The following is a 12,338-nucleotide window of genomic DNA, read 5'->3' on the forward strand; positions in this document are numbered from 1 at the left end:
AGGGGCAATGGTTTCAAACTGGAAGAGGGAAGACTTGGATCAGATATTAGGAAAAAAATCTTCACAGTGATGGTGGTGAGGCACTGGAAGGTGAGGCCCAGAGCAGCTATGGATGGCCCATCCCTGGAAGTGTTCAAGGCCAGGTTGCATGGGGCTTTGAATAACCTGGTCTGGTGTAAGGTGTCTCTGCCCATGGTAGAGGGGTTGGAACTAGATGGTCTTTAGAGGTCCCTTCCAACCCAAGCCATTCTATGATCCTTACTAGGAAGATAAAATACAGGGAAGTCCATAGTTAGAGAAACATACTGTATCTCAGACACCTCATCTTCTACCACACCATCCTTTATACTTGTTTTTGCAATGATGTAGAGTTGAATTCACTGAGCTGCCTACCTTACCAGGTCATCTAATGACATTTTTCTTCGGGTTTTTTTTTTTTCCCCTTCATTTTTCTGTAGGGTTCTACTGTCCCCTGCAGACTGTATAAAGTAATGTGGAAATACTAGGGTTTTTTCAGATGCAGGAGTACACTGGCATCTTAGTTTAATATTATGTTGCTGTAATGTAAAACTAGAACATCAAGCTTTTATACATTTTAAAATTTATAGAGCATGAGTAATTTAATAAAGTTGGCTTACACTAGGAAAATAGAGTTTTACTGTACTTAAAACTACATACTCCTCATTGGGTGATACATTTGAAAAGAAGCAACAAGAAAAACTGTGGAGAGTTCATGTAGTTGAGTGAAACATTTGATTCTAAACTACTGGCTTAACTGTTACTTGCAGTCTTATCAAAAACTCTGCTTTACTCCTCACTTAACTCTGGATGAACAATGGTAGCAAGGAAGAGAAGTTCAGGTTGTGGCTTTATTCTGAAGCCATGACCTCCCAGGATGAAGACACCACTCCTGCTTTCAAACACCACCATCACAAAACTTGTAATTAAATCTTGTCAGCTATGCTTTATTCCTTAGCAAAATAGCACTGAACTGTCTTACAAAAATCTTAAAAACTTTATTAGTTGTATATTTCTAACTACAGTATCTCAAAAAGCTAAAGCTTCAGGCTTTACTTAGAGAGTGTTGTTTTCACTCTTCATCAGTGATCATGTGAATTCCTGGGCCATATGCACCAATAAACTTCAGCACTTGATGGTGACACTGCATGAGGTAACTATCTCTCTGTTGCAGGGAGTTTTCATCACTGAGGTCAAATGGAAATACAGGATTTGGTGCTATGCACAATGCAGACTTGCCTAAGCAAAGAAGAAATCAAGACTTATGCTAAAAGACTTGATACAATTTTACCAGGATTTCAAAGGAAAAAAAGCTGTGAGACAGATTACTTAGTAATGCAATCTTGCATGTTACCTTTTTTAAGTGTGACATCATAATTCTTGTCTCACTGCCAAACTTGTGTGTGAACAAATGTGACCGTGATGCTAGATAAACAAAAAAACCCCACCCAATCCTTGTGTTCTGTTTCCCCAGGGAGGGAAATCTGTCTTTAGTTTAACCTGGACCAATGCCTCCAATAAACCAGCATAAAGGATGGAGGCTTGCTGTTGGCCTGTGGCCTAATGACGTACAGCACCGAGACTCTTTTTGCAGGAAAGTCAACTGAAAGATTTCTCTGATATCAGCCTTCAATAGTGGAAATTCTGGACTTTGATTTGAAATTAACTATTATTGCAATCAATTGATATAAACTTTTTTCAAACTGACAAAATATGAAAACGATGTATCCAAGACTAAACACCTAGTTGCATTATTTACCGTGTTTTAGGGTAAGAGATGATTCAAGTAACAAGATGGCAATCAACGCATCTTCCTCAAGTACTTTCTTTCTTAAACTTAGTTTAGTATGAGCCTTAGACAGTGAAATCCTAAGAGATGAATATAAGCATGTCAGAAATAAGAAATATTGCAGACATGAATCTAATGTGTATTGTCCTGTTTCAAGCACTTCTGTAAATCAAAACTTACCACTGGAGTGGTTTTTTCCCATACTTCAGCTGTGTCAGCTTCCCCCAAATACTGTGCAGTTATACTTGTCATGGACAAAATACATATTAGTATGCATGACTTGTGCTATGAAAGCAGCGGAACTTGGCATATTATCTACTGTTAATACGTTTTTTGCTTGCATAATACAAAGCTGTGCTAATTAAAATCCCATTTTTGTTTTTTCTAGATAGCTTTAATAGTGATCATTGTTTCTTAAATCACTGTTTTTTTGCCTGGCAAAGCTCTTTAAGTTTTTTTTTTCCCCCCAACATCAATACATAAAGTAAATGGTATTCATAAATGGTAAGTAAAATTCTTTACGTTTGAACTTTTCAAAACTTAAGAATCTTGCCTAGATTTTTATTTATCAAGCTCTTGAGCAGGTTAGCACAATTTTTATTTGAAAGGTAGATGTGTTTCCTTTACTATGAAAAGTAGGACATACAGAATTTTTAGTGCAGATGCTGACAATGTTGATCCATGAACACAATCTCTTCTCACTCTGCGACTTGCAAGATAGTAGCCCTGAATGAGGTTTTCTGCTTCTGAAGTCAGTTCAACGTGAAGATTCTTAGCAAACAAAATAAACTTGAGAGAGGGTGTAAGTTTTAAATATTTAACCGGAAAATAAAGAATTTACATTTTTCACACCTTTTAACATACCAGTGGCATAGTAATATAGTTTGGACAATATATTCTACCAATAGTTTTTATAAAGACAGCTGTCATCATTCAGCTATGCATAAGGATAGATCTCAGATACTAACCAGAATCATCTGTTAATTATAACTAGAGATACTGACAGTTTATTTAGAGTGGAATATTAACTTTTACTACTGATTGTAAACTATTCTGGTCAAAAGTAGGTACTGAAGATCTGTTCTCATATGAATGTTAACCTAGTATGTTTTTCAGAAACCAGATCAAGCTGAATTTGTTATGCCAGCCCTTTTAAAGAACTGAAGCTAATTTTATCAATGATCCTATTACTGCTAGTGGGAATATGGTGGGGGGAAAGGGTAGAAAGTGAGTATTAATGGGTTCAAAAATAAGCAATCAGAATGTGCGGAGAGAACCTTCTACTCCCAGAAACAGTATGATATTACCAAGTATAATTAATTTCTAAATTATTGAGTAGTATCTGTTACCTCCTCATAATCCTGCATTCTGAACTGCTGTGAGATTTTGTACAGCATGGCTTCAGGATTAATGGCTTTTTTCAAGATATGGTGTACAAGAGGAGAAGACAGTTGACACGAAGGAAACTCATTGTGTATCAAAAGCCCAAAAACATCTACAACGTTAGGTGGAATCAAGCTCACGTCCTAAACAGAAGACCCAGAGAAAGAAAACAATTACTTTATTTTGGCCTTTTGACTTGTAGAAACATTGCAGTTTCTTCAATCTGAAGTGTTCAATATCCATATATACTGAGTCCTGCCAGATTATCCAATGAATTGCCTATAATATATACAGTAAAATTTTGTTTCAATAGAAGTTGTCAAAAGCTATTCTGAATAAGGTAAGTGATACCTACTTTTGGGAAAGCTAGCTCATTTTAGAAGATACTTGATTTAAAGTCACTTAAGTTGTGACTTTGAGAAATACTAACAAAAATTTGATTGTTTTCATTATTTTATAAGTTGAAATAACCATAAACACAGATGACTGCTATAGTACAGTTACTGTCATAACAAGGCATGTGCTTTACCATCTGTCCAATTAAAAAGTTATCCTTTTGTATATGTTTCTTTGAGGAAGAATCCACATCTACAAAAGACCAAAAATTGGTCTGAACTGAAATAGTAACTTGTTGGTCAGCCTCTTCTCCATACTTCTTCCCAGGAATGAATACTGTTGTCATTCTGCTCTCTAGCACTAGGACAGGACAAAATACACCAGTTACGTAATCGATCTCGTTTGACCATAAATTCTAGTCCCACACACACAATCTGAAACCAGTCACGGTTATGTACTTCACTGAATTGTCATGATCAATGGATCTCCGTAGTGTAGCCCGTGTAACAAATGTAAGCTTACAGGACCTTGGCTTTTTTGTTCTTGTTTCTTACACAGACTCATTAAAAATAGCTTAAAGATTTTCGCAGCATTTGAGGGCCATGAGCTGGGGAACAAACCTAGCCATGAATTTGCATGTTTGTTTTGTTCTGTCCCCTCACTTGTTAGTAGGTATGAGATTACCAGACTGTAGAAGTTCAAGTTTATCCTTTTTATATGAAGAGATGTCTCCTATGTAACAGATACCACCCTTAGCCAGCACAGCGCTGCAAGCTTGAATACTAGCACTTCCAGTTCCATGTTTGTCTTTGGACACAGAAGGAAAAATTTCACTAGAAGGTGGGTGTCGTATCCCACGAGGCAGAAGACATATACTGTAATTCAGAAGCCTAGAGGAATAAATAATTCTGTCAGTCATAAATTGTTAAATAATTGTTCAGTTTTTCAAAACTTGAACAACTTAATACTATACTTAATACTTTATAATGATATTTGTATACATTAAGACTCATTTAGAAACAACAAGACACCCCCTTAACACAAAACTAGTGTCAAAACTAAATGTTTAAAGTAACTCTGAGTACAAAAGTAGAAGTCCAAGTCTTCTCTCCAACAGATGCCAACAGGACTGTATTTGTTATGGATTTAACATGAGGTAAATCAAGGTTTGCAATAGAACTGATTCCTAGGAAGTCAAAGAAGTCTCATAATTTAACCCCATATTGTTAACTCCCATTCCTACTCTAAAGAAACTTTTCCAGTGATTTAAAAGGGTAGAGGATTAGTAATCCTGGCCATCTGGGAAAAATGAAAAGGCTGGGAACTTGCAAGCTCTGCCTGACTGGGTTACCACCCTCTTCCATTCTTTTTGAGAAAGCAGGTACAGAATTCCTTTTTCATCCCCTGTACTATGTTCCTTGGCACAAAGAGGCTGCAAATTGTCTGTCTGGTTCCACAATCAAAGGCTCCTAGTAATTTTAAGATGTGAGAGCATGATTTATCCTACTATTAATAACTGGGAGAAAATTACTAATTAAAATTAATAAGCATTAGTAAACAGGCTATCATACCAATAGAAATACGATGTAGGAAATACCTACTTTGACAGGCTACTGACAATAAAAACACTATGTGCACACTCACAACAGTACAAATTACAGTACTGACCAAGATTTACAGTGTGTGACTGTTTCGATATTAACAAGATGTTTTGATTTTTAAAACGCTCAGAGCTTCTATGATTTCTCTTATGAAATCTTACTCTTAACCTGGGGGAAAAAATCCTGCAGTCCACAATTTTTTCAGATTTCAACTAATTTCTACAGCTAAATTTTGAAACGGTTAAAGTATTTTTTTCCACAGCAAAAAATACTAATGAATTTGTTGAAGAACTCTCAAATTAAAATAAAATTCATGCCACTTTCAAAGATTTTTTTCAAAAATAAAAATGAAGCCCTGTTTTGAGTTGGAGAAGGGGAAAGTAATTTTGTTTAAATTAATGTAAATTTAAAGCTGAGCATACTGTACTTTTCTGCAGTGTATGTGAAATTGTATTAAGAGTTTATAGTTGTGAGAAGGTGTAAATACATAAAACGCATAAATGCAGAAAAACATTCTGTTAAAGGCAACAACAGCCGAATTGATGCCCTACGTGTAAAGATCTACATGACTTTTGATACCTTATCAGTATAGTTTTTATGAAAAAGATTGATAAAAATGTAAGTATCTGTTTACACACTGCTTATTGACTGAGCATACTGATAGCTGGGAAGCGGTGATGAAAAGGCTTAAAGTGACCCAAGATTTGAAAAGTTGAGCCCTTTGCTTTTGTCATTACCAGCTTCTGGGACAGTCTTCAGTTTTGATGTTAGAAGAATGTTTTGACTGAACTCTGCTAAACAGTGCTAGCATTAAAATCTTACTGAGATCATTACCAGAGTGTTAAAGGGTTTTATTATTAGTGAAGTTCTATTCTAGATTTATCACTTGAAATAAATAAAAATGTCCCAGGGATAAAAATTGGGTATTTTTACTAAGTTGGAGCCCTGTGTATTCTTTTAAAATATAGTCTCTAACTTTTCATATAAGACCAATCCTATTATGTTTAAAAATACTCATGTTTTTAATTCTAATTTATGTGAAAAATAAGGACTCTCTTTACCTGTCAATTACTAGCGTGTCACTTGTCACAATCAACAGATCCAGATAATCTGCATTTTCTTTTTCACATGTCTGTACTAGACTCAGCAATATTGCAAGTTTAAGAGTATTGTAAGTGCCAGGTGGAACAACTTGAGATGCAAAGATATTGGCAAGGACTGCAGTAAATCTCCAGCATGAACCTGAAGTCAGCGAGAGTAGATACTTAAAACTGTCACTGACGAAAGAAGGACCTAATGAAAAGAAAGTACAGGTTAACAAACATTATTAAGAGAGCTATGCAGATGTATTAGAAAAAAATCACCATTCTAGTCTTGATACAAAACTTACAAAGAATGAGTATGTTTCTGTATTAAACATAAATTCACAATATAAACATCTGACACTATTAATTTTACTACTAAAAAGGTAGAAGATGTGATCTGCTAAAACTGATGGAATAAGAAAGGAAGAACAAACCGAAATACCAGGTTCATTTAATGTGTGATTTCAAAATATGTTCCAATGGATAGGAGAAGTTGGAAAGAGAAGCTGAAGAACTGCAGTAAATAATTCTGTAGTTTCCCAGTGCATGGAAAGTAGGCAAAAGAAGATATTCTCAAATAACAGTAAGTATATGTCTCAGATTGTAAGAGGAAAGTCCCAGAGTGGTTTCATAACCTGGACCTCTAGATAATAAAAAAACTCTACCAATTCTCCAGATTTTGTTCTAGAAGGTTTTCCAACTTTTTTAGTCGATTTTAAATAGAACTTTCTTACCATTTGGTTTATAGAGCTGTACGCTATTAACTTCTATACATGCTGTAGCTTGTAAGCCATTTTGTACACAAGCTGGAATTCCTATAATCTTGTAGTGATTTCCTATTTTCATTTTATTGGCCAGTTCATCTAGAAATTAAAAAAAAAAAAAGGAAGGGGGGAACTGCAGATGCGGTAGGGCACAAAAACGGTTTTAAAGACATGGTCGGAAAACTTCACATTCTGAACAGTTCGACTTTATGATTTAATTGCAGAAAACAACAGTTGGATGCCAGGTTTACCATAATGGACCAGAATAAAATGAAGCATACGATTCTAACTAGTGCAAAAGGTAAGGAAGGCACACTGGGTGAGGAAAAATAGATTCCCAATAAAGAAAATGGATTCTGCATTGAGAAGAAAATGGATAGTTGTTTGCAAGTATGCGTTCCTACTCTGAAACTTGTGGTGACATCATTATTAGTTACTGTCCTATAAAATGTCAGAGAAAAAAACCACAATAAAAAGGAGATCCAAACTAAACAGATTCCAAAAAGATACACAAGTAGTTTTGGAAACCTTTGTATTTCTGTGCATCTTTTAAAAACAAAAACCAAAACCACACTTATTTTTTGGAAATGAGGGTTAGGTCCAACCAAACACAGATCTCAGCTATGGGACTCTGTCTAACCTCATTAATCACTGAAGCCAGTGGAAATTTAATGCATGCATAACTCACAGTATCTCACTCATAGATTCCATTTTATAACAACTGTAGTTTCTTCTATTTTGATTTCAAGAAAAGAACCACAGACTTCTGGAAGGGCCTTTTTTTTTTTTTTTAAAGAGAACTAATGAAAGTATGTTGGCGAGTTGTGGTTTTAGTTGGATATTCACATTAGAAATCATTTAATGTTTGCAGTGGAAGGTAGTGGTAGTAAAAGCCAAAAATCCTGATGGAATGTGGAAAACAGCTACATTGAGGAAGGATGTTAAAAATGGATGAAGTTAGTACAAAACATTATGACCAAAGGAAGCAGAAAGGAGGAAAAAAAACAAGCTACACTTAAAATGTGATACTGCACAGCTGGCCCAGGGATTTTATTTAAATGAAGGTATAAAAGTGAACACAACAGTTTTGCCATGTGCACTCTTCAATCACCTGCATATATTGTTCAGTCACCTAGCTAATTTTATGTATTTTTCCCCCTTAATTTTATTAAAGAACTGCAATATAAATTATGACTTTCACCATTTTATCCAGAGAAATGGACCTAAAAGGAAGTTTTGACAAAACTCAAAAATTCAGCTTACCTCTCAAGAAAACTGTAAGTGTCTGAATCCTAAAATGTGATTTATCATTGGAATATCCTTTCAAAGCATTAAGAACTTTTGCATCAATCATTTCAACTATTTGTTTATCTTTCAAAATAAAGGCAAAGAAAAGGTTAGTTCTCTTGAAAACAGTACAGTTTTTGTTTTTTTTTTTTTTAAACGACTGGTATATTTGGGGGCTTTTTCCACTTAACCATTTTGTTTACTTATTGCATAACAGAAGTAGGAAAGTAACAGACTTAAAAATAAAACTACATAGATCCTACCACCAAGTACTCTAAATTTCATGTCTTCTTGCAGTGGCGAAGAACACAAACTACACACAAAATCATTCCTCACTGTCGCAGATTCTGTAGCTCCAGGCAAATGCACTCTTATGTACCTAAACCCTTAAAAAAAAAAATTACCAAACATTTAAAATGAGGACATGGCTTTCATTTTAAATTTCCCATTAAGAACAGAAGTGATTAAAATACTGGACAGAGAAATTCCAAATTTATCATATGTTTCTTCAGATGCACATACATTCATATAGTATGCTTTCACTAAAATGAGCTGTATAATTTATTATAGGTTAACCACAAGACAGCAGAATTTCCTATTGCACATGCCCAAGCAGAACAGTTTGGCCTGGCTTTCTGAGGAGCAGGGAGCAAGCTACTGCTGCTTCTGCCTAGCGTGGAAATGACATAGAGTATGGATATTTATTATTAGAGGTACATGCCCTCATAAAGACATCATTAAGATTTATTCTGCAGCCTCATAACTTTGGAATTTAGCTTCTCTCTTATAAATTTATGGTCTCTGCTATAGGAAGAAGTAAACCAAACAGCCTTAAAAGTACTTAAGACCTAATCCTGCAACAATACAAGCAGTTCACTAATATTACTCAAAGAAGCAGAAGTAGTCCCACAGAAGTCAGCTACTCATCAAAGCAAACTTGTTCTATGCTAGAAGCTTTTGTGAGTCACTTAAGCATACTGTTCTGCAGTACTTTCATATAAACAGAAATGCAGTTTCCAAGAAAAAAACAAAGTATTCTACTAGTTTAGCCTTTTTCTTTTCAGGTAATTTATTAAATTATATTGGCAACATATCTTTTCTCATACAAACTATCTTCAGCATTAGGAAAATTGATTGCTGGCATAGCTACGCTCCCAAAACATTTGAATAATGCTCAGCAACCACTGGCAAGGTCCACTGCTTTCAATTAATAAAAATCATGCTGTGCTCATTACAAAAACGCATGCATAATAAGACTGCATAGGAAAATATAGGAAAATACCTTTTTCATGCTAGGTTTTCAATCTGTGTTATCAAAATTAACAAAAGGCTTTTGAAATATTACTGATATTTTTTTTTTTTTTTTACTACCTTCAGAAAATGGACAGGTTTCCTCAGTACAAAGAAATCTTGCTCCTTGGGTATATTTTGTTACAGTTCCCATTGCAATTGCTATTCCTTCAGACATATAGAATCTTTGAGACGTGTAATTAAAGGGAAACGCAGAAAGACTCAGAATATAACTTGGTAAAGGTGGCAAATGTGTTGGTTTCAGCAGTATACTAATCTAACAAGAGACACAATTACATTAATACCGTAAAAAATTTTTTTTATTAAAATTGCTTTACTTACACAGGCAAACACACAATGTGATATACAGCTATTAGAAAAAAAAAATTCAGAAGTGCATGAAGTGTAAGAGTAATTAGCTTTCATATTAATTATCTCAAAATTCTCACAATATGGTTGGGTGAGAGTTCCAGCTATTTTTAATCACAAATACTACTACAACCAAAGGCAAAATGAAAACTGAAAAGTTAATACAAAAATAGTATTTTTGAATACTTCACCACACTTAAAAGATTTAAGATCTAAATGGAGGAAAACAATGCCGACTCACCTGGGCCTCTGTCTGCAGTTGTTCAATTAATGATAATGTCTTAATAGCTATGAAGCATACCTGTGATTGAAAAAATAACTTCATTTTAGAAATAAAATATAGAAGATGTAGTTTTGTCTCTTGTCTATAAAAATATACTTACTGACTGAAAAATCTGTGCAGCTTGTATGGGATTGTGAAGAATGTAGTTTCCAAGAGTTGCATCTAATTCAGCAATATCAGAAAGATTTATTGAAATAACGAAACGATAAACAGCATAACTTTGGTTTGAGTCTGTAGGAGCAAAAAGTATCTAAAGTAACAATAACGGATTTGTGTAACATTACATATCAATTTAACAGACTATCTATTGAGTGAGTAATACCATTGTAATTTTTGCAATCGTGCACAAATTTCTGAAGGCCACCACTTCTGTCCAGGTAAACAAGGGCAACTTCCCTCATTTTCTGTATTTCACGATGCATCTTCCAAGAAAGGTCTTTGCACTCTTTATCAAAATAGTTGGAGTAAATTGTGGAGAAATGACGTTAGAACTGGCCATGCTATAATAATAATAAAGGTGTATATTAACAAAGCCATACAAAATTAAAATAGTCTCTTTTTCAAACTATGCAATTCTTTAAGGATTTTTAAAATTCAATGAAAGTTCTCCCCAATGGCTGAACCATGTGACATTCCCAAAGTAAATTTCTGAAGAATGCTCTAGTGTTTTCTTTTTTCAATTATTTCACTGCCCAATTCCCTAATCTGTGAAATTAAAGCTTGAATTTAATTTAACTTCCTCTATATATTTTATAGGTATAATCAGCCTACGAAAAGTAAGACTTAAATATCTGCCTTATCTGAGAAGCCTGTCATAGCTGTTGAAAGTGTGAAACCGGGGAACATCTTTTCCCTTTTTCAACTCTGACCTTCCTACTCTGCTGTTACCTCCTGTAGCACCCACTTAAAAGTGTTGATCTTACGAACACTTATTTCCACCCATGTACACAGAAGATCAATTCTAATTCCCACAGACAAAACTTTCACAACTAGAATTTTGGTTTGGAAGCTGACTGTGCTCTTCAGTGCTGTTTTCCTTGTGTATTATCCACATCTCTGCATTTATTTTTTTTTAAGTAGAATCTTATACCATGAAGCACTACTTTGCTGAATATAGAGGGAGAATTACTAAGGCTTTGTATCTACGTATCTTTGTATATAGATATATGGTACTTTGTATCTACATATCTGTGTATATATCTGTTTTACTGTCTTACCAGTTTTCTTCTATAAAGTGCCCTTTGTCCTCTCTGTAGATGACCAATATGAAACACCACTTAAATCTTCAAAAATAGATTTAGCTACCTGGCAAATGACAAGACACAGAATTATTGGGCTGATGAGGAAGCAAAGCTCATAGCATATGAAAGATTCCCTGTAGGAGTTCACAGAACTGGCTTTGGGAGGACAAACAGATCATCATCCGAGAGAGGAGTAACTGGATACCAGTGCAACACCAGTGTAGCAGCAGTGCAAACCCTGTCATCTGAGAATTGTACACTGTCGGCTGGCAGATGTGTTTAGTGCATGAAGTGGCAAATTTTGAGCACAAGCTGAAAGGGAAATTATAGTAGGGATTTTTTTTTTCATTTTTTTAGTATTACTCCTACACTGTTACTGCTCCATCCCTTGACATCTTCAGCAAGAAGGGATGAAAGACACACAGACACAGATCCACCATATCTCCCTGGACCCTGTGTTCCCCAGGCTAGAAGGAAAGGGCACCAAACACAACTAGGAAGGACTAAGCTATGGCCCAGGTTATTGTGCGCTAGACACCATCATTGCCTAAGCTTCAAAAAATAAAGTCTGGCCAGTCCCACTGCCGGAGGGACTGTGTTCCATCAGTGCCCCCCACAGCCAGCTAACTCCCCTCAGCCGTGCTCCAGCGTGTGACACAGCACCATACCCCCACCCCCCCCCCTGGCTCCGGCCCCCTGCCATCAGCACCCCTTCCCAACAAACCTCACCACCGCTCTCCTCAAAATATTCTTCAGGCTTCACTCTTCAGCACTGCTGTGTCAGCAGTCACGGGTACTGAGGCTTCCGACAGCACAGCAGGGAGAGGGGCCGTGACGCCTTCTCCATCATGTGAGGTGAACGGGACCATTTACGAGGCAGTTGCGAGGGGCT

General features: G+C 35.7%; 1 protein-coding gene across 1 annotated transcript; it reads right to left on the reverse strand.

Annotated features, from left to right (window-relative positions):
- Positions 1–1,090: 1,090 nt before the first annotated feature.
- Positions 1,091–10,627, reverse strand: MCMDC2 (minichromosome maintenance domain containing 2). Its single transcript, XM_009702598.1, has 14 exons — positions 10,528–10,627; positions 10,306–10,436; positions 10,164–10,223; positions 9,635–9,830; positions 8,527–8,649; positions 8,240–8,347; positions 6,947–7,075; positions 6,189–6,420; positions 4,211–4,416; positions 3,720–3,886; positions 3,157–3,333; positions 2,454–2,596; positions 1,778–1,887; positions 1,091–1,257 (listed from the first exon to the last, which is right to left on the reverse strand). Exons 1-14 carry the CDS (start codon positions 10,625–10,627, stop codon positions 1,091–1,093), a joined length of 2,049 nt encoding a protein of 682 aa, XP_009700900.1.
- Between the last annotated feature and the right edge of the window lie 1,711 nt (positions 10,628–12,338).

This window comes from Cariama cristata, unplaced genomic scaffold (genome assembly GCF_000690535.1).
Source record: "Cariama cristata isolate BGI_N322 unplaced genomic scaffold, ASM69053v1 scaffold26126, whole genome shotgun sequence".
NCBI classification, from domain to species: domain Eukaryota; kingdom Metazoa; phylum Chordata; class Aves; order Cariamiformes; family Cariamidae; genus Cariama; species Cariama cristata.

Coding starts and splice junctions, on each gene's coding strand:
- MCMDC2 (XM_009702598.1), bottom strand. CDS start 10,627: ATGCATCGTGAAATACAGAAAATGAGGGAAGTTGCCCTTGTTTACCTG. Junction 3,334..3,719: donor ACTTTTTAATTGGACAGATG/GTAAAGCACATG, acceptor TCTTCTGTTTAG/GACGTGAGCTTGATTCCACC. Junction 1,888..2,453: donor GCATCTGCACTAAAAATTCT/GTATGTCCTACT, acceptor TTCATCTCTTAG/GATTTCACTGTCTAAGGCTC.